The sequence below is a fragment of the Podarcis cretensis genome (genome assembly GCF_951804945.1).
Source record: "Podarcis cretensis genome assembly, chromosome: 18".
Classification (NCBI taxonomy): Eukaryota; Metazoa; Chordata; class Lepidosauria; order Squamata; family Lacertidae; genus Podarcis; species Podarcis cretensis.
In genome coordinates this window covers 11,849,276-11,872,804 of record NC_137188.1, presented here as the reverse complement: position 1 = coordinate 11,872,804, position 23,529 = coordinate 11,849,276, and the positions used below count along the sequence as shown (strand labels likewise).

At 49.5% G+C, this 23,529-nt stretch overlaps 2 protein-coding genes and 1 long non-coding RNA gene across 5 annotated transcripts in view; 1 reads left to right on the top strand and 2 right to left on the bottom strand.

Moving 5' to 3' along the window:
* Nucleotides 1–23,529, top strand: part of LOC307207305 — a 141,981-nt gene that overhangs the window by 19,782 nt on the left and 98,670 nt on the right. The gene's annotated exons all lie outside the window — the stretch shown is intronic.
* On the bottom strand, nucleotides 66–23,191 carry CNN2 (calponin 2). Its single transcript, XM_079960895.1, has 7 exons — nucleotides 23,034–23,191; nucleotides 13,064–13,185; nucleotides 11,464–11,530; nucleotides 10,104–10,241; nucleotides 8,374–8,490; nucleotides 7,457–7,603; nucleotides 66–5,479 (listed from the first exon to the last, which is right to left on the bottom strand). Exons 1-7 carry the CDS (start codon nucleotides 23,094–23,096, stop codon nucleotides 5,219–5,221), a joined length of 915 nt encoding a protein of 304 aa, XP_079817021.1. The 5' UTR covers nucleotides 23,097–23,191; the 3' UTR covers nucleotides 66–5,218.
* Nucleotides 66–23,529, bottom strand: part of POLR2E (RNA polymerase II, I and III subunit E) — a 105,183-nt gene continuing 81,719 nt past the window's right edge. For both annotated transcript variants that reach the window (XM_079960926.1, XM_079960927.1), the window contains one exon: nucleotides 66–3,081. The gene's annotated coding sequence lies outside the window, so the exon portion shown is untranslated. The remainder of the gene's footprint in view (nucleotides 3,082–23,529) is intronic.

The window sequence follows — 23,529 nt, the reverse complement described above, 5'->3', positions numbered from 1 at the left end:
TCACACAATGTCATCACCCTTTTGCGCAGACACACACAACTGGAAAAAAACCACGCACACCAAGGTTTGTTCTGCTTTTAAAGCATTTTATTGCTGATATTCAAATATTGCAGTTTCACATTTATTTATTTTTTTGTCCCAGTTACGTCCCTCTTCCGTTTCACAGGATAAAACACAGCCCACTCTCCACCAAGGAAAATAAAGTTTGCGGCGGCTGTTATCTGTACAGTTATGGGGGAAGACTGTCCAGTTTCCGTTTTTAAAAAGGGAGGACGTTTAGCAATGAAGAAAGAGCCACTTTGGGGGGGGGTGAAGAAGCCTTTTTTAAAAATTAAAAAACACACAAGAATGGCATTGGCCTCAAGGTTTAAAAAGCAGGGAAGGGAGAATCTGGAAGTCCAGAAACCATCTGGAAAGGCCAACCCCAAATTTAAATACAGCGGAAACCTGGCGCCGTGAACTAGAACTCCCAGCAGCCCATGTGGCAAATGTTGAGAGTGGCCTCAAGGTTTAAAAAGCAGGGAAGGGAGAATCTGCAAGTCCAGAAACCATCTGGAAAGGCCAACCCCAAATTTAAATACAGCGGAAACCTGGCGCCGATGTGGCAAATGTTGAAAGTGGGGAGCCCAGGGCATCAGATTCCCCATGCTTGGAATAAGGGGCATTTTATAGCAAAAAGAACCCCAACATCTTTGCTAAAAACATATTCCTGAGGACTAGCGCCCCTGTTATTGCAGCGAGCGCAAGCCAAGAGACTTCTGCGACAAAATAAGAATTGCAGGCCGTGCTTTTTTCCTGGGGGTACGCTGAATGGCAGAGCTGGAAAAGACCCCAATAAGCCTCACAAACTTATTTTTAATATTTCCATCCCAGTTGATCTGCGCTGGGTTAGATATTTCTGATTTGTATTGCTGGTTTTATTATCACTGCTGAAATCAGTGCTTTTCTTTCCTGGGGGGTTAAACAGGAGTACGCATGCCCCTAAACATTTTTGTGAATCTTTGTACTTTTGTCCATTTACTGTATTTGGTTTCCCCCGATTTGAACGGTAAAATTGTGATTTTCTTGAGTAAATGCTTTTTAAAGAAAAATAAAAATTATTATTATTATTTAAAGGAAAAAAGCACTGATTGCAGGAGATTGTGGATGGGCGATATGAGTTGTTCATAGACGGCTAGTGTTCCCCCTCACTTCTGGAATCAGAAACAGCCTTTGTCTCTGAAGAGACACAGATCAGATTCTGCAGATATTAAATATTTGGAGTAAGTCCTCTAGAGATCTGTGTAGCTCCGAAGTCTGCAACTATCCCCCCAGAGCCCTACTGAGAGCAGACCCACAGAAATCGACGAGACGTTCACATATAGGTCTACTCAAGAGTATGAGCTAGTAGGAAACATCTTAGTGGACTTTCCCCAAACTTGGGTTTGGTTTTTTAAGACTACAATTGCCATCGTCCATGACCACAGGTCTGGCTAAGCTTGGGGTGATGGGAGTTGTAGTCCAACGAGAACTGGAGACCCAAATTTGAGAAAGTTTGGGAAATCTAATGGGTTCCTCGACTGTGGTCTTTCTGGACTTTTTCCACATCCATTAGCAAACAGACAATTTAGTGACTCGTATCATCATAAGATTCCCTACAGAGAAATTAAGGCTATTTGATGGAATGCTTATAAAAGATTTAAGATGTGCGGACATTATTTTTAAAACAACAACATACTGGTCCCTCAGCGTCGCAACAACAAAAATAGATCCTTTAAGCATTATATAAAGGCTTACAAACTTATTTTCAATTTCTTTCTTCTAAAAAAGAGGAGTTTTGGTTTTATTTAGGAAAGGAAGAATTCTTGGTCCCTTAAAAAGAGTTATGTAGCAGCAAGAAATGGGCGCCTAATGCCTCTGAGGAGAAGAGGGGGGCAAGGAAGAGAAGTTGCAATCTTGAAAGCCTTTTCAAGCGGCTAGACCTCATTGGGTTAGACAACCATTATCCCAAAATATAAGACCTCTGCTGCCCCAAGCACTATGCAAATAGGCTACAGCGATAGCGATCCCAGCGCAATCAAAAATCCCCAAAGACAGGGACGGCAGCTAAGATCTTCCTAAAAATATTAAATCCAGATCTCGCCCTTCTTGCGACAATTTGAGCTTGCAAACGAGCTTTCGATAAGTATCGTCGTCAACATGCGAATCAAGAAATTTGCAGGGCTGCAGGTTTGACGGAACGTCAAGGTCTAGCAACAAGCAAAGTTTTCAACCTGACTTCAAAATCGAAGGCACAAGGGTGAGCTGAACCGCATTAAGTGCTGTAGATTAAAAAATGTATTTTTTTTTACTTTCCACAAGCCAAGTTTCGGTGTGCAATCTGCCACAGATTCCACAGGATTCTGCTTCGTAGTTTAAAAAAATAACAATCTAAGTTTCTAGTCCCCGTGACGGACGTATTTAGAAAATAGGTATTGTCCTTGAAGCCAGTGGAGTTTCTGACCCCTTCCCTCCAGATAATCTTCCTTTTCCCGGTTCGCCCCTTGCTTATACACATGCCTGCATCGACGTTAATATCCCTTGCACAAAAATATAAAACAAAGGGCCTCCGTTCTGAAAAGACACCAATAAAATGCGTGCGAACGCCTGTCAATTTTGCATAATTCAGGTTCCAGCAAGGAAACAAAATCAAATCGACCTTGCAGAATAATTATGATTGTTTTTTAAAGTGGGGGCAATTCTAAAGGCTATATGTGTACACCACCGTTCCATGTGACCACAGAAGGCTGGGCTGTTTTTTTTTTGCTACAGAAAAAACAACAACCCAGGATTTGCAGAGTTTTCTAGACCATATGGTTGTGAACATTGTGGTCTGCGGACAACGCAGGATTCCTCGCCAGTTCAGGAAAGCGATTGCAAGACATCAGGTTTATTTTGTCTGCCCAGCCCAATTTATCTCTGGCTCTCGGGAGCCTCGTGGAATTGTCAAGTTGGAAGAGGACCCCAGCGTTCATCTAGTCCAACCCCGTGAAATGCAGAAATCTCAGCTAAGGCATCTGTAACAGTATGTTTCCGAGCACAATTCAAAGTGTTGGTGCTGACCTTGAAAGCCCCAAACGGCCCAGTAGACCTGAAGGAGCGTCTCCACCCCCATCGCTCAGCCCGGACACCGGGGTCCATCTCCCGAGGGCCTTCTGGCGGTTCCCTCACTCCGAGAAGCGAGGTTGCAGGGAACCAGGCAGAGGGCCTTCTTGGTGGTGGCGCCCACCCTGTGGAACGCCCTCCCATCAGATGTCAAGGAAATAAGCAACTATCTGACTTTTAGAAGACATCAGAAGGCAGCCCTGTTTAGGGAAGCTTTTAACATTTGCTGCATTACTGCATTTTAATATTTTGTTGGAAGCCGCCCAGAGTGGCTGGGGAAGCCCAGCCAGATGGGCGAGGTATAAATAATAAATTATTGTTGTTGTTAATGCCATCGGAGTGCATTTCACTCCGAGTAAACCCACTGGAAAATCAATCGGCCAGGGTTTCAACGGGTCGACTCAGCAAATGGCTAATGTCAGATGGCAAGAACCCCTATTGCAGGAACATCTAACTCTCATGAGTCTGCGATCTACTCCCAGTATAAAAAAAGCTTGTCCCTTTATATATACAGCAGTGGTACCTTAGTTTAAGTACTTAATTTGTTCCGGAGGTCCGTTCTTAACCTGAAACTGTTCTTAACCTGAAGCACCACTTTAGCTAATGGGGCTTCCTGCTGCTGCCGGAGCATGATTTCTGTTCTCGTCCTGAAGCAAAGTTCTCAACCTGAAGCACAATTTCTGGGTTAGCAGAGTCTGTAACCTGAAGCGTATGTAACCCGAGGTACCACTGTACACCCACCGTCCATAGCTGTCAACTTACAGATTTGAAAATAAGGGACCAGCAGCCTTGAAAATAAGGGATCAGCAGCCAAAATAAGGGATTTTGCCGTTGTGAAGAGTTACATACATTGGTATGATTGACAGATGCTGACAATCTGGCATGAGACGGTTGCGGTGCTGCCGCGGCTGCTGAAGCGCCGCCCTTCTGCATCCCTCCCCATCCCCTACTCTTTCTCCTCCCTCAGGCCGCCTCTTCAGCTGCCGCTGCCGCCTCCGGACTCGCGGGTGGCGTGGGCAAGAGTCTCTCTCCCTCCCCCCCTCTTTCTCGGGCGGGAAAGGGCCAATGGAACTCCTTGTGCCAGGACGACGGCGCCAGTGCGCACGCGCACTCTCTCGTGCAGGAGAGGACCCCGAGCCGCTGCTTCCCTCCCGAGCCGGGCGAGCATGAAACCCGGGAAATTTAAGCACCATCATCAATAAGGGACAGCAGCAGGACACGGTGCTGGGATAAGGGAGTTCCCCGCCAAATAAGGGACGGTTGACAGCTATGCATCCATTCAGCGCTAAAGGAAACTACAGTCATACCTCATGTTACAGACTCTTCAGGTTGCGGACCGCCGGAATCCGGAAGTACCAGAACGGGTTACTTCCGGGTTTCGGCAGCCGTGTATAAACACAGAATCACACTTTGCGCATGCGCAGAAGTGCCGAATTGCAACCCATACGTGCGCAGATGCGGGTTCTGAATCACGTTCGCAACCCGAGCGTCCACTGTATTGCCAGTCGTCAGCAGCAGACGCCAAACGACCGCCCACCAGACGCAGGGATTGGGGGACAGAGACCTTAATTCCACAGCATTTTCCATACTGCAATAGGTGACAATCTCGCGATCGACCCAGATCTCCCTGGGATCTGCCTCTCTATCGTGGCCGGCCGCTTGGACATCTCTGCGCCCTGGTGTGTTAAATCCAGAATCTCGATTTAATCTCACGGGTTGGTGGTGTAAGCACAGCCTTAGATCTGGCCCAAATAGACTCCCTTTCTTTAAAAAAATAACAAACGAACGGAAGACCTTTGTTTTATTCCAGACTTCCTCAACCTCGGCCCTCCAGATCTTTTGAGACTACAATTCCCAACATCCCTGACCACTGGTCCTGTTAGATAGGGATGATGGGAGTTGTAGTCCCAAAACACCTGGAGGGCCGAGGTTGAGGGAGCCTCTGCTACGCGGAGAAAAGGTTCTCATTCATTTTAAAGTCGCAAATATGTAAAGATTGCAGTATCTGTGGCAATTAAGAGGCAGGAACTGTACAAGGGGAGGAGGGGGGAGTCAGGGAGAAATCGGAGGGGGATCACCCCCCAATTCTCCAGGCTCATTGCTCCTCTCCTTCCTGGTAGTAGTAATATTCCGCCGAATTCCCGTCGTTGTGCGCCGCGTTGGCCGCCTCGCCGGCGTTGCCCTGGGGGCAGTATTTGGGGTCGTAGATTTGGCGTCCCAAGCCAAAAACCTGCCCGCTCTGGTTGGCCCCCTGGTTGTAGCCCATCTGCAGAGACATGGAGCTGTCGTCGCATTTGTCCGTCCCCAGCTTCGAATCGTAGATGTGCCGCCTCGTTCCTGGAGCCGTCATCCCCACCTGATCGGGGAGGGAAATATTAAAAAAAGAAAGGAGGAAGAATTTGAGCTCGTATGCACAACACCGTTAAGAGTTAGGGTGGGCGATAGCGGAATCAGGAGGAGGTATGAATACTGAAATTGATTATAGTTCTTTTTTGTGAATTTGGACTAATGTTTACATGTAGGGTGACGCTGTGGTCTAAACCACATAGCCTACGGCTTGCCGATCAGAAGGTCGGCGGTTCGAATCCCCGCAATGACGGGGTGAGCTCCCGTTGCTCTGTCCCTGCTCTTGCCAACCTAGCAGTTCGAAAGCACGTCAAAGTGCAAGTAGATCAATAGGTACCACTCTGGGGGGAAGGTAAACAGCGTTTCCATGCGCTGCTCTGGTTCGCCAGAAGCGGCTTAGTCCTGCTGGCCACGTGACCCGGAAGCTGTATGCCGGCTCCCTCGGCCAGTAAAGCGAGATGAGCGCCGCAACCCCAGAGTCGGCCACGACTGGACCTAATGGTCAGGGGTCCCTTTACCTTTAATGTAGAACACCTGAGAATGGACTACGTTTGTTTCACCTTTGTGGGCCAAGTGGATTATTCTGAGTCATCCCCACCTGATCGGGGAGGGAAGTATTAAAAAGAAAAGAGGAAGAATTTGAGCTCGTATGCACAACACCATTAAGAGTGTTTAAGCAATGCTTTAAGTTATGGAATTTTTGATTTTTGATATGGAAATGTAATGAAATATGGAAAAATGAATAAAAATTATATTTAAAAAATAATAAAAAAGAGGTTTCCAGAGTATATAAAAGGTGATGATGTGCAGACATTCCTACTTAGTTATGAACGGACTTCTAAAGATTTAAACATTTCTGAGGAAAACTGGGTGCTGTACTTTTGCCCACAGAATTTTGAGAGAAATATGCTCAGATCTCAGAGAGGATGAAACCTCCGATTCCTTCACATTTAAAGAGAGAGCGAAAGGGTGCTCTGGTCTGACCGCAGAACGGAGCCGAAAGGGAATCCATGATATTAAAAGAAAACCGGCAGAGATTTATGCCCAACTGGGGAACCGAATAAAGCGCTGGACAGATGGGTGGAAGGAAGAAAAGTCAGAACCTTCGATGAGCTTAAACTGTTAATCAGTTTAGAGCAATTTTATAGACAGGTTCCTGCACAGTTAGGCTGTCACGCGTTGGAAAACGGAAACAATTACTTCCAGGTTTTCAGGGTTCAAAAAAAAAAAAAAATTCAGCTTCCAATATACTTGAAAACCAAGGAACCACTGTACGTTATGTTTTTAAAAATATAATTTGGAAATCTATGTAATATCGAGCAGCAAATAAGGACTGGATGGTGAACCATCAAAGCAGTGGAAGTCAACTTTTAAATGTGTATTCAATCTGATGTCAATTGGTTAAAATATTTGGAAAAGCAATAAAAAAACAACTAACTGGCAAAAAAATAAAACCCGCATCCACCACTTTCTAAACACCCAGGTAGTCTTGACTGGACAAGAATTATTACAGTGGTGCCCCGCAAGACGAACGCCTCGCAAGACGGAAAACCCGCTAGACGAAAGGGTTTTCCGTTTTGGAGGTGCTTCGCTAAACGAATTTCCCTATGGGCTTGCTTTGCAAGATGAAAAAATCTTGTGAGTTCCCGTGGGGTTTTTTTTGCTTTTCCCCCCCTTTTCCTAAGCCGCTAAGCCGCTTATCAGCTGTTCCGCTGATAAGCCGCTTAACAGCTGATCACTAAAAGCCGCTAGACCACTAATAGCGCTAATCCGCTAAGCCGTCAATGGGCTTGCTTCGCAAGACGAAAAAACCACTAGACGAAGAGAATCGCGGAACGGATTATTTTCGTCTTGCGAGGCACCACTGTATTTTTTTAGCAAATAATACAGCAAAAATCACCCGCCTGGTATCAATTGGCAAGGAGTTCCAAAGATCAGAGTTCTTACCGACGTGGAATTGGCACAATTATGCGGCAACTCTCCTTACCTGACTTGCACATTTGTTTGTTCCCATTTGGAGGCTGATGGTGGAATGGTCCATCGGAGGTAGGATCTGGTTTTTGGGGTCGTAGAGGTGTCTCCGGGTTCCATAGGCCGTCATCCCAGACTGGCTGGCGCATTTGTTGGTGCCCATCTGAAACCATAGAGGTTTGGGAGTTACTACGGCTAAAAGCAGAGACATCACCTTGCCGACAAAGGTCCGTATAGTCAAAGCTGTGGTGGAGACTCTTCAGAGTCCCTGCTCCTGCCAACCTAGCAGTTCAAAAGCACGTCAAAGTGCAAGTAGATAAATAGGTACCACTCCGGCGGGAAGGTAAACGGCGTTTCTGTGCGCTGCTCTGGTTCGCCAGAAGCGGCTTAGTCCTGCTGGCCACATGACCCGGAAGCTGTATGCCGGCTCCCTCGGCCAATAAAGCAAGATGAGCACCGCAACCCCAGAGTCGGCCACGACTGGACCTAATGGTCAGGGGTCCCTTTACCTTTATTATTATCCATGAGGCCAGACTTCCCAGGGATGAGCTGCTGTGCTCATTAGGCCTGACAGTCCACCATGTCTGCGCAAATCCGTGTTCTTGCTAATACAGTGGTACCTCGGGTTACATACGCTTTAGGTTACAGACTCCGCTAACCCAGAAATAGTACCTCGGGTTAAGAACTTTGCTTCAGGATGAGAACAGAAATCGTACGGCGGCAGCAGGAGGCCACATTAGCTAAAGTGGTGCTTCAGGTTAAGAACAGTTTCAGGTTAAGAACTGACCTCCAGAACGAATTAAGTACTTAACCCGAGGTACCACTGTAAAGAGTTGAACTCCAGCTCGGTCAGTGTGATTTATTGCTGGCTTGCTCCTGTCAAGAGAGCACCTGAGAGCTTTGCTGGGCTCTGGCGGCAACAACATCACCCACCTGCAAACCAATGACACACTGCCCGGCTTTCAGCTTGGCGTCGTCAAAGCACCGCTCCTGCTTCTCGGAATATTTCACACCAATGTCGACTCCGCTGTCAATCCCCTTCGTCTTGGCCTGGGAGCGGGAGAAGGAGGACCTTAAAGCAAACTTCACAAGTGGCTTAGAATATCTGCAGATTGTGTCTCCACAAGTCTCTAGTCCTCATGGCCCAACGGGAATAGATTCTGCAAACAGAGGGAGGGACTCTTCCTACAGATCATATTTGTATGAGGATAATAATACTACAGTGGTGCCTCGCAAGACGAAAAGAATCCGTTCCGTGAGTCTCTTCATCTTGCGGTTTTTTCGTCTTGCGAAGCAAGCCCATTGACGGCTTAGCGCTATTAGCGGATCAGCTGTTAAGCGGCTTAGCGGATCAGCTGATAAGTGGCTTAGCGGCTTAGAAAAAGGGGGGGGGAGGAAAAAAAACCGCAGGAACTCGCAAGACATTTTCGTCTTGCGAAGCAAGCCCATAGGAAATTCGTTTTGCGAAGCACCTCCAAAACGGAAAACCCTTTCGTCTTGCGGGGCACCACTGTATAATAATACTATCTAGATATCTTTTTTTCTTTTTTAAAGGACTGGCTTTTCTCAGAGACTGTGGCTCGGGAGAATCTGGGGACAACTCTGCTTCAGAAACTTATCTTCCAAAAAACTTAGCTACAATGAAGGGAGCAGCAGGGCCTCATCGGTGGTTGCACCAACAAGGCCCGTTTGAAATGGCCTCCGGGAAGACAGACCGGCCAAGGCTCAGACCTGCCCCTTCTGAGCGAAGCGTTTGGCAGCTAGGAGAACCAACAAGCCGCCTCTTCTTTTCTGCTGCCTTGTAATCTTTCAAGAGGCTATTTTGATTATTTGGGCACGGGGGCAAGGCAATGCCCGCCCTGCAGACAGTCTGGACTCCCCAAATCAGTCCACAATCCCCAGGCCCAGCCAATCAGCTGCCACCACCCTGGCACAGCCCAGCCAATCAGTCACACCGTGGTGCAGCACAGCCAATCAGCCACTACCACCATGGCACAGCCCAGGCAATCAGCCACCCTAGTATGGCACAACCAATCAGCCACGCCCAGCCCAACCAATCAACAATCCCATTGTGTGATGCAAGCAATCAGCCAGCACCACCCAGTCAATTAGCCACCCAACAATGTGGTGCGGCCAATCAGCCACTACCACCCTGGCGCAGCCCAGCCAATCAGCCACTACCACCATGGCAGAGCCCAGCCAATCAGCCACCACCACCCTGGCGCAGCCCAGCCAATCAGCCACCCAATGGTGCAACACAACCAATCAGCACACTGTGGTGCGGCACAACCAATCAGCCACTACCACCATGGCACAGCCTAACCAATCAACCACCCCATTGTGTGATGCAACCAATCAGCCACCACCCTGGCACAGCCCAGCCCAGCCAATCAGTCATCCGACGGTGCGGCACAGCCAATCAGCCGCCACCACCCTGGCGCAGCCCAGCCAATCAGCCACTACCACCATGGCAGAGCCCAGCCAATCAGCTGCCACCACCCTGGCACAGCCCAGCCAATCAGCCTTCCGACGGTGCGGCACAGCCAATCAGCCACCACCACCCTGGCGCAGCCCAGCCAATCAGCCACGCCACAGAGGCCATGGGGCACTGGGCACTGTCGTTCAGCCCCAAGAAGGCGCCCGGTTGCGCAAGCTTGACTCACCATGCCCGCCAGCGCCAACAGCGACACCTGGACCTGCGTCATGTTCCCGTTCTCAAACAGGTCGTTGGCTTCGAAGACGTCAACGGGCTTCAGGCCGTAGCTCATCATGGCTTTGATGAAGTTGGAGAGGTTCTCAAGCTGCCGAAGGAAAGGGCAGCCGGGTCAAGGCTGGCGACCCCTAAAAGCCCCTTCTCACAAAATTAGGGGATTCCTTCTAAATCATCTGGGGTTCGCGTTGGGAATTATCGGTCCATTTCCAGAAGGGGCAGAGCTCACCCCCGATATAAGTACCAAGATGGAGGTTGGCAGATTGTAAAAACAGTGGTACCTTGCTTCTCAAGCGCCTTGGTTCTCAAATGCCTTGGTTCTCAAATGCCTTGGTTCTCAAGCGCCTTGGTTACCAAATGCCTTGGTTCTCAAATGCATTGGTTACCAAATGCCTTGGTTCTCAAATGCCTTGGTTACCAAATGCCTTGGTTCTCAAATGCCTTGGTTACCAAACGCCAAAAACACGGAAGTGAGTGTTCCAGTTTTCGAACGTTTTTCAGAAGCCGAACGCCCGACGCAGCTGTCGGCTATTGTTTCCGGGGTGCCTGAGCCAATCAGAAGCCGCACCTCGGTTTCCGAACATTTCGGAAGTCAAACGGACTTCCGGAACGGATTAAGTTTGGCACTTTTGTGTTTGCTCTTTATTTTGCGTTTTTGTGGCTTTTTCAGTTCATTTGCTTTTGTGACGGTGTGGAACCCAGTTCAGCTACTGATTGATTGATTGATTGTGTGACTGCGGAAATGGATAAAAGCCCCCATCCAAACAATGACTATCATCAGTGTGGGTAAGGGAAAAAAATAGTTTTTACTTTTGTCATCGACAATACTGTCTTAATTATTTTATAGTGCAGTACATTGATTTATGGGACGCGGGTGACGCTGAGGGTTAAACCACAGAGCCTATGGCTTACTGATCAGAAGGTCAGCGATTCAAATCTTCTGCAACTCCAGAGTCGGCCATGACTGGACCTAATGGTCAGGGGTCCCTTTACCTTTACCTTACATTGATTTATGCATTTTATGGATCAATGGTCATATTAGATAGTAAAATTCATGTTAAATTGCAGTTTGAGGGGTTGTTTTTAAAAGCCTGGAATGGATTAATCTGTTTTGCCTTACTTTCTATGGGAAAGCAGCGCGCCTTGGTTTTGGAACGCTTTGGTTTTGGAACGGACTTCAGTTTGAGAACCAAAGGACCACTGTATGCTTCCCCTGCCTGCAGAACACAGGTCAGCCTTAAAGGCATTCCTGAAGCCACCTCTCTCAAAAAGAATAAAATCCCTTAATCGTATCAAATTCGTATCGAACATACCTGGTGCCAATTGAGGCCTGAGCGATTAATTTTCCTTATCGAACCCGGCTGAAGTTTGTTCATTAGCCTGGGGAGGGAAAACACAAACAGACACGGATGTAAGGTTTCGACGCCATGTTGGGCAGGAGCAGAACTTCCCCCAATTAACTAAAGAACGGTTTTTCAACCATTTTGCCCATCGTTACAAATATGCCAGCGAGTTAGCTTGTGTGTTGAAGCGATGATTCTTCAACATCATTGGACTGGTCATGTTGTTCAGGCCCCTGATCTTCCAAAGCAACTCCTCTATTCTGAACTTAAAAATGGAAAGCGTAATGCTGGTGGCCAACAAAAGAGGTTTAAGGACAAGGCAAATCTTTAAAAATGTAGTATAAACACCAGCAACTGGGAAACACTGGCCTGCGAGCACTCCAGTTGGAGAACAGCCTTTACCAAAGGTATCGTGGTCTTTGAAGACACTCGAACTCAGGACAAGAGGGAGAAACGTGCTAAGAGGAAGGCACGCTTGGCAAACCCTCACGGGGATCAACTCCCATCCGAGAACCAATGTCCCCACCGTGGAAGGACGTGAGGATCCAGAATTGGCCTCCACAGTCACTTACGGACTCACGGTTAAGACCATATCTGAAGAAGTGTGAATGCACACGAAAGCTCATGCCAATAACAAACTTAGTTGGTTTCTAAGGTGCTACTGTGGGTTAAAGCCTGTGGGTGCGCTGTGGGTTAAAGCCTCAGCGCCTAGGGCTTGCCGATCGAAAGGTCGGCGGTTCGAATCCCTGCGGCGGGGTGCGCTCCCGCTGCTCGGTCCCAGCGCCTGCCAACCTAGCAGTTCGAAAGCACCTCCGGGTGCAAGTAGATAAATAGGGACCGCTTACCAGCGGGAAGGTAAACGGCGTTTCCGTGTGCGGCTCTGGCTCTGGCTCTGGCCAGAGCAGCGATGTCACGCTGGCCACGTGACCCGGAAGTGTCTCCGGACAGCGCTGGCCCCTGGCCTCTTAAGTGAGATGGGCGCACAACCCCAGAGTCTGTCAAGACTGGCCCGTACGGGCAGGGGTACCTTTACCTTTACCTTTAAGGTGCTACTGGAAGGAATTTTTTTTATTTTGTTTTGACTATGGCAGACCAACACGGCTACCTACCCATGTTGACCATGTTAATGGAAGACAATCTTAAGTACAAGTAAAGGGACCCCTGACCATCAGGTCCAGTCGTGGCCGACTCTGGGGTTGCGGCGCTCATCTCGCTTTACTGGCCGAGGGAGCCGGCGTACAGCTTCCGGGTCATGTGGCCAGCAGGACTAAGCCGCTTCTGGCGAACCAGTGCAGAGCATGGAAACGGCGTTTACCTTCCCGCCGGAGCGGTACCTATTTATCTACTTGCACTGGTGTGCTTTCGAACTGGTAGGTTGGTAGGAGCAGGGACCGAGCAACGGGAGCTCACCCCGTCGCGGGGATTCGAACTGCCGACCTTCTGATCGGCAAGCCCTAAGCTCTGTGGTTTAACCCACAGCGCCACCCACGTCCCTTGGCTCACCCGGGTCCGTTATAAAATGAAATTTACAAAAATATATACCATGCATAAAACACACGTGCCTACTCACTCGCAAAGTGCAACACCGTCTTTCAGCCCCTTCTGAAAATCGGGGCCGATGTCTCTTCCGGTGACGCTTTCTATCCATGTCCTTAATTCTGCTTCCTTCTGAGGGTCGTATTTCAGCGCAAGCTGGAGGGGGAAAGAGGAGAAAAACAGGTTCAAAATTACACAAACTGCACTCCCTAAGTGCCGGCCAATAGTGTTAGAAATCAGGTAAAAGGTGTGACCAGAAAGTTTGGTGAATGGTCACAGAAATCAGACAGCGAGAAATATCCAAACATGCAACCGGCATCGGAAACCCACGAAATTACAATTATGTACGGAGGTGAAAAGCAATGACAAACCTAGACAGCATCTTAAAAAGTAGAGACATCACCTTGCCAACAAAGGTCCATATAGTAAAAGCTCTGGTTTTCCCAGTAGTGATGTATGGAAGTGAGAGCTGGACCATCAAGAAGGCTGATCGCCGAAGAATGGATGCTTTTGAATTCTGGTGCTGGAGGAGACTCTTGAGAGTCCCATGGACTGCAAGAAGATCAGACCTCTCCATTCGGAAGGAAATCAGCCCTGAGTGCTCACTGGAAGGACAGATCCTGAAGCTGAGGCTCCAAGACTTTGGCCACCTCATGAGAAGAGAAGACTCCCTGGAAAAGACCTTGATGTTGGGAAAGATGGAGGGCACAAGGAGAAGGGGACGACGGAGGACGAGATGGTGGGACAGTGTTCTCGAAGCTGCCAGCATGAGTTTGACCAAACTGCGGGAGGCAGTGGAAGACAGGAGTGGCTGGTGTGCTCTGGTCCTGGGGGTCACAAAGAGGCGGACACGACTAAACGACTCAACAACAACAACAAATATTTTTCGCTGTCCGATTTCAGTGAACATTCTGGTCATGCCTTGAATTTTTTAACTGGCGCGGTTCCAATTGCGACCACGTGGAGATCTCTGGGCACCAGGTTGGCAACGGACGTTTCCATCTGTCTGGCCCCTCCATCTTTCTTAAGCAGGGAACCAGAAAGAGCTTCTTCCTTGCATTTATTTCACACCTTTTTCTCCATCATGGTTCTCCAGATGTTTTGGGACGTGCGTCCATTTTCGGCTTGCGGACAGGCCTCCAGAACAGATCCCATCCGCAAAACAACATTTAGCAGGGCAATGAACCATTCTATCTATCTATCTATCTATCTATCTATCTACCTACCTACCTACCTACCTATCTACCTATCTAGAGTGGTACCCCAGGTTAAGTACTTAATTCGTTCCGGAGGTCCGTTCTTAACCTGAAGCACCACTTTAGCTAATGGAGCCTCCTGCTGCCGCACGATTTCTGTTCTCATCCTGAAGCAAAGTTCTTAACCTGAAGCACTATTTCTGGGTTAGCGGAGTCTGTAACCTGAAGCGTACGTAACCCAAGGTACCACTGTATTTAAAACCCTTTTCAAAGTTCTGCTACTTAAATTATAAGCCTGGGAAAAGAAAACGAAAGGGCAAAACAGTTCAGCGACGAAGCAACTTAAGTTTTTGCCCATTTTCTCACAGGGGAGCTGTAGGAGAAAAGGAAGTTAAGTCAAGGGAGCTGTCGACTGGGAAAGACTGAGAACCTCTGGCTATATTGGCCAGCAACAGCAGCTTTCCAGGGTTGCAGACTCGGGGGGGATACCTTGAGATTTGAACTCAGAACCTGCACGCTCTATAGCACCAAACTCCAGCCCTTCCCCTGGACAATTATGAGTTTGGGCGCTTGCGTCATCGCAAGCCTTTCCTGCCCCAATGTGCTTGACAGTTACAAAAGAAGAAAGAAAAGAAAAAAACCCGGAGAGAATGAAGAAATCCCATAATAACCTGGACGAACAGGGCAAGCTTGATGCCACAAGCTGGCTGCGTGTCTCAACTTCCTGCTGAATGAGCAAAAAACAAGGAGAGGTGTGTGGCCATGTCTTCTTGGCAAATAAGTCACATGCTTCCATGTTCCTTTCTGGGTCTCTTCTCGGCCTCAATAAAATTTGAACCTTTGCTATTCGGGCAATAAATAAGAGCCTCCGCTATGAACAAAAACACGCCCGATCCAGCCACAGGGGACCATATCCCTGCAACCCTGGCGCGAGACAGAAACTGTCTTGTTATATAAGCTGGTGCATTTTCCAAACAGATCTGGCACCTGTGCCAACTTTCAGGGTGTCTGCGGAGACGCTCAGAAGAAGAGGTTAGGGCAGCGCCAGATTTACGTATAAGCTAAACAAGATGTGGGATGCGGGTGGCGCTGTGGGTTAAACCCCAGAGCCTAGGACTTGCCGATCAAAAGGTTGGCGGTTCGAATCCCCGCAATGACGGGGTGAGCTCCCGTTGCTCGGTCCCTGCTCCTGCCCACCTAGCAGTTCGAAAGCATGTGCAAGTAGATAAATAGGTATCTCCCTGGAGGGAAGGTAAACGGCGTTTCCGTGCGCTGCTCTGGTTCACCAGAAGCGGCTTAGTCCTGCTGGCCACATGACCCGGAAGCTGTACGCCGGCTCCATCGGCCAGTAAAGCGAGATGAGCGCCGCAACCCCAGAGTCGGCCACGACTGGACCTAATGGTTAGGGGTCCCTTTACCTTTAAACAAGCTGTAACTTAGGGCCCTGCTCTCTCGGCAGCCGCAAAGAAATTTAAAGGGGGAAAAACTGGATGTACATTTCCAAAGTATAAGATAAAAAAACCAAATACAATAAAACCGACATGCAGCGACAGTGTTTTGTGTTGTGTAGGCTCCTAGGATGTAAATAATGGTTTATTTTGCAGTTAGCTCATACCAGGCATCCCCAAACTTTAGCCCCCCGGATGTTTTGGGACTACAATTCCCATCATCCCTGACCACTGGTCCTGTTAGCTAGGGATCATGGGAGTTGTAGGCTAAAACATCTGGAACAGAGATCCCCAAACTCGGCCCTCGAGATGTTTTGGGACTACAACTCCCATCACTCCTAGCTAACGTCCATCAACGACCGAGAACCTGTATACCTGAGTTTCTAACACGGAAGGCAGCGCCCATCAATTGTAAAATCATGGCATTTAGAGTCATCTATTCCAGACTGAAGAAACCCCAACTAAAGAATCATGGCAAGAAAAATTGATGGACTATGCAGAACTGGCAAAACTGACATACAAGCTATGGGACAAGGATAACTGTCACTTAAAAGATGAATGGGAACCCTTTACAAAGTATTTGAAGAAGCAGCAAAACGAACTGGACTCCTTGGCTGGCTTTGAATAAACATTCACAAACTATTTGTTGATAATAATCAGCTAAATAGTTTGAGGATCGATACAACTGTGTAACATGCAGAAAACAGCATTTTTGGAGAAATCAAAGACTGGAACTGAGGGAAGTTGGGGGGGCAGGTGTGGGTGGGTTCTGTGGGGAGAGGGAGGGAAAATGGGGGGGAGAGAATAAGGATGATATGTTTCTGGATAATACCGTATTTTTTGCTCTATAATTCTCACTTTTTCCCTCCTAAAAAGTAAGGGGAAATGTGTGTGTGTCCTACGGAGCGAATGCAGGCTGCGCAGCTATCCCAGAAGCCAGAACAGCAAGAGGGATTGCTGCTTTCACTGCGCAGCGATCCCTCTTGCTGTTGTGGCTTCTGAGATTCAGAATATTCTTTTTCTTGTTTTCCTCCTCCAAAAACTAGGTGCGTCTGGTGGTCTGGTGTGTCTTATAGGGAGAAAAATACGGGATGTTTTGTTCTAATTTTGAATTAAAAAAGAGAGTCATCTATTCCAACCCCCTGTGAAACAATGAGAGCGCACATCTGAGAGGAACAATCTGTCTTCTTCTCGGATCAAGAATGGGAGACTCTGGCTGCCTCACGGCAGCTTTTGTGAGTCCTGCCTGCACTGTTGTCTGTTCCCCCTCTGGCTTGGGTGTGGAACACGGCTGCCAAGGAGGAGAAGCACTGAGCCATCGGGCGGCAAGAGTCTCCTTTCAAAATGTGCTGATGGGCCAAGAACATGGTGCCCTTTCATTGCAAGCCAACCCGGTTAGCAAGCGGCAGAGGCAATGCTTCATGTGCTTGATGGCGCCGCCTAACAGACCCTTAAGTGTTCCCTGAGGACCTGGGCGGCTCGGGTAAGACGGGCATCGGCTAAGGAACTGGAGAGATTTGCCAAAGGGCACGCAACTAAAGTCTGCGTCAAAGCCAAGAGCTTCTCCAAGAGTTATCTCCTGCTTGGACTACTGCCATGCGCTCTACGTGGGGCTGCCTTTGAAGGTGACCCGGAAACTGCAACTAATCCAGAACGCGGCAGCTAGACTGGGGACTGGGAGCGGCCGCCGAGAACACATAACACCAGTCTAGAAAGACCTACATTGGCTCCCAGGACATTTCCGAGCACAATTCAAAGTGTTGGTGCTGACCTTTAAAGCCCTAAACGGCCCAGTAGACCTGAAGGAGCGTCTCCACCCCCATTGTTCTGCCTGGACACTGAGGTCCAGCTCTGAGGGCCTTCTGGCGGTTCCCTCACTGCAAGAAGCAAAGCTACAGGGGACCAGGCAGAGGGCCTTCTCGGTGGTGGCGCCCGCCCTGTGGAATGCCCTCCCATCAGATGTCAAAAAGATAAACAACTACCTGACATTCAGAGGACATCTTAAGTCAGCCCTGTTCACGGAAGTTTTTAATGTATGACATTAGTGTATTTTTGGTCTTTGTGGAAGCCGCCCAGAGTGGCTGGGGAGACCCAGCCAGATGGGCGGGGTACAAATAATAAATTATTATTATTATTCTCATTTTTTCACTTGGCACCTTTGTTTTCGTGGGGGTTTAGCTGAGTTGGCAGAGACTCTTAAACTCAAGGTCCTGCGTTCCCTTACTTTTTTTTCCTTCTATACTAGAACTCCTTTTTGGGGACTTCCCTGGCTTTTTTCTGGCCTATGTAGGACCAGTCGGGATAGTTGGCCTTGGTGAAGATTTGACGTTTTCTTTTTTCAATATAACTTTTATTAAGTTTTCCGGCCAAGACACCAGGGCGAATGCCTGTGTCAGACACAAGTCACCAGCCCCTGTCTATCGCCGTTCCAATGTCTCCGCGCTGCTGGATCAGCGACTCATGAGGAAGTGGAACGAGATACACTTGGATGGCAATGATTCAGATTTGCTTACATGCACAAAACCACAGTTTGGGAGAAGAAAGACCAAAATTGCCTGAGCGTGGAAACTCCCTTCCAGCCTTTTCAATAGATTGCCTCTTTCCAGATTTGGTCTTGTCCTTGATTTAAAAAAAATACTTTCACAAGAGGCCATGCCCTCAAAGGCCAGTCTCCGTGCAGATAGTTGCTAAAATCCCACTGAAAAAGATGTCGTAAATAAACTGCAACCTGTCAGCAATAACTAGATCTATTCGTAATTTCGGGCAGGGGCAGGTGGCGCTGTGGGTTAAACCACAGAGCCTAGGACTTGCTGATCAGAAGGTCGGCAGTTCGAATCCCCGCGACGACGGGTTGAGCTCCCGTTGCTCGGTCCCTGCTCCTGCCAACCTAGCAGTTCGAAAGCACGTCAAAGTGCAAGTAGATAAATAGGTACCGCTCCGGCGGGAAGGTAAACGGCGTTTCCGTGCACTGCTCTGGTTTGCCAGAAGTGGCTTAGTCCTGCTGGCCACATGACCCGGAAGCTGTACGCCGGCTCCCTCGGCCAATAAAGCGAGATGAGCGCCGCAACCCCAGAGTCGGCCACGACTGGACCTAATGGTCAGGGGTCCCTTTACCTTTACATAGTGCTAGGTGAGAGATCCGCAACGTCTGACATTTCATCTCCTTCTATTCCTCCACCCCAGCTGCTCCTTAGAGCAGCTTACTTCACTGAAGACTCAAATCTGAGTTTGTTTACTTCCTCCGCCCTCCTCGTCCATTTTCCTTTTATGCATCGTCTTCTCAAAAAATAAAAAATAAAGGTGATTTTGGAGGCCTCCTTGGGCCGAGGAGTTAGGTAGTCTGCATAACTTTTCACACAAATAAATTTTAAAAGCGTGACTTTGCTGCTGCATTAACCAGCTTTCTCTCAAGCTTTTTTGGTTAACAGGGCGACCTGCGATTTACACCCAGAAAGCAGGGATTAAATCACCACACGCTCGCTGCCCTATGGTGGAATCGCACGGGTGGAAAAACGGGAATTCCTTCCAGACTTTTCCAAGTCTCGGCACGATCAGATGGCTCTGACGAGATTCCAGAACGAAAACAAAAGAGGTTCCCAGGCAGTTTTTCTGGGACGCAGCCAGAACAACACCAAACTGAAGCAACTGGGAGTGGGCGGGAGGAAACCGGGGAACCGAGCGCAGCTCTAGGATTTGCAAGATATCAGAGTTAAAAGGGGTCAGAGCAGTGTCATAAATGCAGATATATAAGGCAGGCACCAAACGTGGCACCTCGAATGCTTATTCACCCTGGGGTTCGGCTGGATGGCCCTCAGACCCCCTTTCCACAGATTCTATGATTCTGTGATCTCAGCTCGACTGTAGCTTGCTCTGAGAACAATTCACTTAGTCCCAGTATGCGAGTTCGAATCCCCGCAATGACGGGGTGAGCTCCCATTGCTCGGTCCCTGCTCCTGCCAACCTAGCAGTTCGAAAGCACGTCAAAGCGCAAGTAGATCAATAGGTACTGCTCCGGCGGGAAGGTAAACGGCGTTTCCGTGCGCTGCTCTGGTTCTCCAGAAGCGGCTTAGTCCTGCTGGCCACATGACCCAGAAGCCGTACGCCGGCTCCCTCGGCCAGTAAAGCGAGATGAGTGCTGCAGCCTCAGAGTCGGCCACGACTGGACCTAATAGTTATGGAACAACAGTGAGGACTGCAGCGAGTCAGGTGGCTCGATGGGAAACTTCAGTCGCCAACCCAGTGCCCAGAAAATGCCACGCAGTTGTATCAGTAGCAAAACACGCCTGGGGGATTTTGAGCACTGGACAGGAGGTTCCAGCAAAGAGGCAGACAACGCGTCAAGTCAGAAATAAACCCAACGAGGAACAACTACCAGCCATCAACTTGGACAGCTCTGAAAAGAGGATGAGACAAACTGATGGAGCAAAGGTAAGAAGGTAAAGGACCCCTGGACGGTTAAGTCCAGTGAACGGCGACTCTGGGGTTGCGGTGCTCATCTCGCTTTCAGGCCGAGGGAGCCGGCATTTGTCCACAGACATCTTTCTGGCTCATGTGGCCGGCAGGAATAAACCGCTTCTGGCACAATGGGACTCCGTGATGGAAACCAGAGCAGCGCACGGAAACGCCGTTTACCTTCCCACCACAGTGGTACCTATTTATCTACTTGCACTTTGATGTGCTTTCGAACTGCTAGGTTGGCAGGAGCAGGGACCGAGCAACGGGAGCTCACCCCGTTGTGGGGATTTGAACAGCCAACCTGCAAGCCCAAGAAGCTAAGTGGTTTAGACCACAGCTGGTTTATTTGTTGCTGTTATATTTTAAAAAAAAAAAATTATCTATTTTTTGCATCCCAGGTACTGCTTTGCAAATATCAAAGCAGTCCCAGAGATGCTTTCGAATAACTGCGTTAAAAAATAAATAAAAAATTTCGGAGCGATCCGTTTGGGTTGCCGCAAGAGTTTTAAAGATTTGGATTTGCAAAAAACCACAGAGGCTGAGAAGGAAGGTATGTCAAAAGGAACTGCTACTGCTATGTATTAGCAACTTTGTATTAATGCAACCTTTTTATCAGTAGCTCTGTATTTTTGTCACATTTTGTTTAAGCCTGTTATTGGGATGAGCGATAACAAACTTAGCTGGTCTCTAAGGTGCTACTGGAAGGAATTTTTTAATTTTGTTTCGACTACAGCAGACCAACACGGCAGCCTACCTGTAACTTTGTTAAACTGTCTGCTGTTGCCTTGGGGTTTTTCTGTACAATGCTTAGAGATGTTTTCAAATATATCAAGCAGTACAGAAATCAAATGCCAACAAAGGTCCGTATAGTTAAAGCTATGGTTTTCCCAGTAGTGATGTATGGAAGTGAGAGCTGGACCATCAAGAAGGCTGATCGCCGAAGAATGGATGCTTTGGAATTCTGGTGCTGGAGGAGACTCTTGAGAGTCCCATGGACTGCAAGAAGATCAAACCTTTCCATTCTGAAGGAAATCAGCCCTGAGAGCTCACTGGAAGGACAGATCCTGAAGCTGAGGCTCCAAGACTTTGGCTACCTCCTGAGAAGAGAAGACTCCCTGGAAAAGACCCTGATGCTGGGAAAGATGGAGTGCACAAGGAGAAGGGGACGACGGAGGACGAGATGGTGGGACAGTGTTCTCGAAGAGACCAGCATGAGTTTGACCAAACTGCGGGAGGCAGTGGAAGACAGGAGGGCCTGGCGTGCTCTGGTCCAGGGGGTCACGAAGAGGCGGACACAACTAAACAACTACAAAACGTCACCTAAAGTCCCTTTGGAAGAAAAATGTGTATATGTCTGTGCACATGGGAATAGCTGCCCCCCCCCGTCAATAAAAAGATTTAACTGAGGTTCTGCCTCCCCCCACAACATAAAGCCTGCCCTCCTAACATAGATTCTCTCTCTGTGTGTGTGTAATAAATAAAATAAATAAATCCAGAGCGCTCATGGAGAAAGCCGCTTTTTCAGAGCTGCCTAGCTCGCAGGGTTGGTGTGGGATTGAATTAGTGCTGGGGGGGGGGGAGAGGACCCACATACGCCACCTTGAGTCCCTTGTGGGTGGCGGGGGGGGGAGAGAATGGGCTCTGGACTGCGTTAAATGAATGCAATTCGTGGGTCGAATAAATCCGGAGCGCTCCCGGCGCCGCCTCTCCAAAGCCGCCTACCTCGCAAGGTTGTGGTAGAGATTGAATCAGCGCTGCGGGGGGGGGGGCAGAGACCTACATACGCTCCCTTGAGACGGGGTGGGGGGCGCGGCGGCTCTAGACTGCCTTCAATAAACGCAAACCGGCCGTCGAATAAACCCGATGCGCTCGCACCGCCGCCTCTCCAAAGCGGGCTGCCTCGCGAGGTTGTTATTGGGATTGAATCACCGCTGGGGGAGCGGGGGAGGGCTGGAGAGAGAGACCCACATACGCCACCTTGAGTCCCAGATGCGTATGTTTTTTTTTTGGGGGGGGGAGCGCTAGACTCCGTCGGCCGAATAAACCCGATGCGCTCGCGGCGCCGCCTCTCCAAAGCGTCCTACCTCGCGAGGTTGTTGTGGGGATTGAATCGGCGCTGGGGGGGGGGGGTAGGGGGGAGGCAAAGACCCACCTTGAGATCCTTGTGGGGGGCGGGAAGAGGGCTCTAGCCTGCGTTCAATAAAGGAAACCCGTCGGTCGAGTGAACCCGATGCGCTCGCGGCGCCACCTCTCCAAAGCGTCCTACCTCGCGAGGTTGTTGTGGGGATTGAATCGGCGCTGGGGGGGGGTAGGGGGGAGGCAAAGACCCACCTTGAGATCCTTGTGGGGGGCGGGAAGAGGGCTCTAGCCTGCGTTCAATAAAGGAAACCCGTCGGTCGAGTGAACCCGATGCGCTCGCGGCGCCACCTCTCCAAAGCGTCCTACCTCGCGAGGTTGTTGTGGGGATTGAATCGGCGCTGGGGGAGCGGTGGGGGGGGCGTGGAGAGAGAGACCCACATATGCCACCTTGAGTCCCTGATGGGTATGTGTGTGGGGGGAGTGGACTTTAGACTGCGTTCAATAAAGGCAACCCGTCGGCCGAATAAACCCGATGCGCTCGCGGCGCCATCTCTCCAAAGCGGCCTACCTCGCGAGGTTGTTGTGGGGATTGAATCGGCGCTGGGGGGTAGGGGTGGGAGGCAAAGACCCACTTTGAGATCCTTGTGGGGGGGACGGGAAGTGGCTTCTAGACTGCCTTCAATAAATGAAATCCGTCGGTCGAATAAACCCGGAGCGCTCGCGGCAGCGGCGCCTCTCCAAAGCGGCCCCTCCGTGCGCCCAGGGCGCATTTACGCATTTGGCGAGGGGCGCATTTGGCGAGGGGGCGCGCGTCGGGACCCCTTACCCGGTTCTTGACTTCGGCCGACAAGCCGTAGCTGGGTCCCTTGTTGAACTGGTTGTTGCTCATCCTGTACCGGGGCAGGGCGCTGTCTGGCAGGGCAAGCGCGCTCGCCACACGCTCCAAAAGCAAGGGAACCCGCTCCGCGCGCCTCCGCCCGCCCTCGGCCAAGTTTTGGGGGGCCAGCCCAGCGCCGCCTCCCGCGCGCTGATTGGCCGCCAGTTGAAATAGCCTTATAAGGGCAGAAAGTGCCGAATTCCTGCAGGATGGCAGTTTCCTGTGTGTGGGTCTCCTTCGAGAGGAAAAGAAAGCGAAAAGGAAAACCGAGAAAAAGCGCAAATTCCCCGCAAAGGTCATAGAAATCGTGGAGCTGGAAGGGACCCGGCGGGTCATCTAGTCCAACCCCCTGAAATGCAGGCTCGTCCAGTTTTGCGGGCATTGCTCCCCACTTCCTCTCTCCCTGCGCCTTTGAAATAGTTTTGGGCGCAGGCAGGCATTCCAC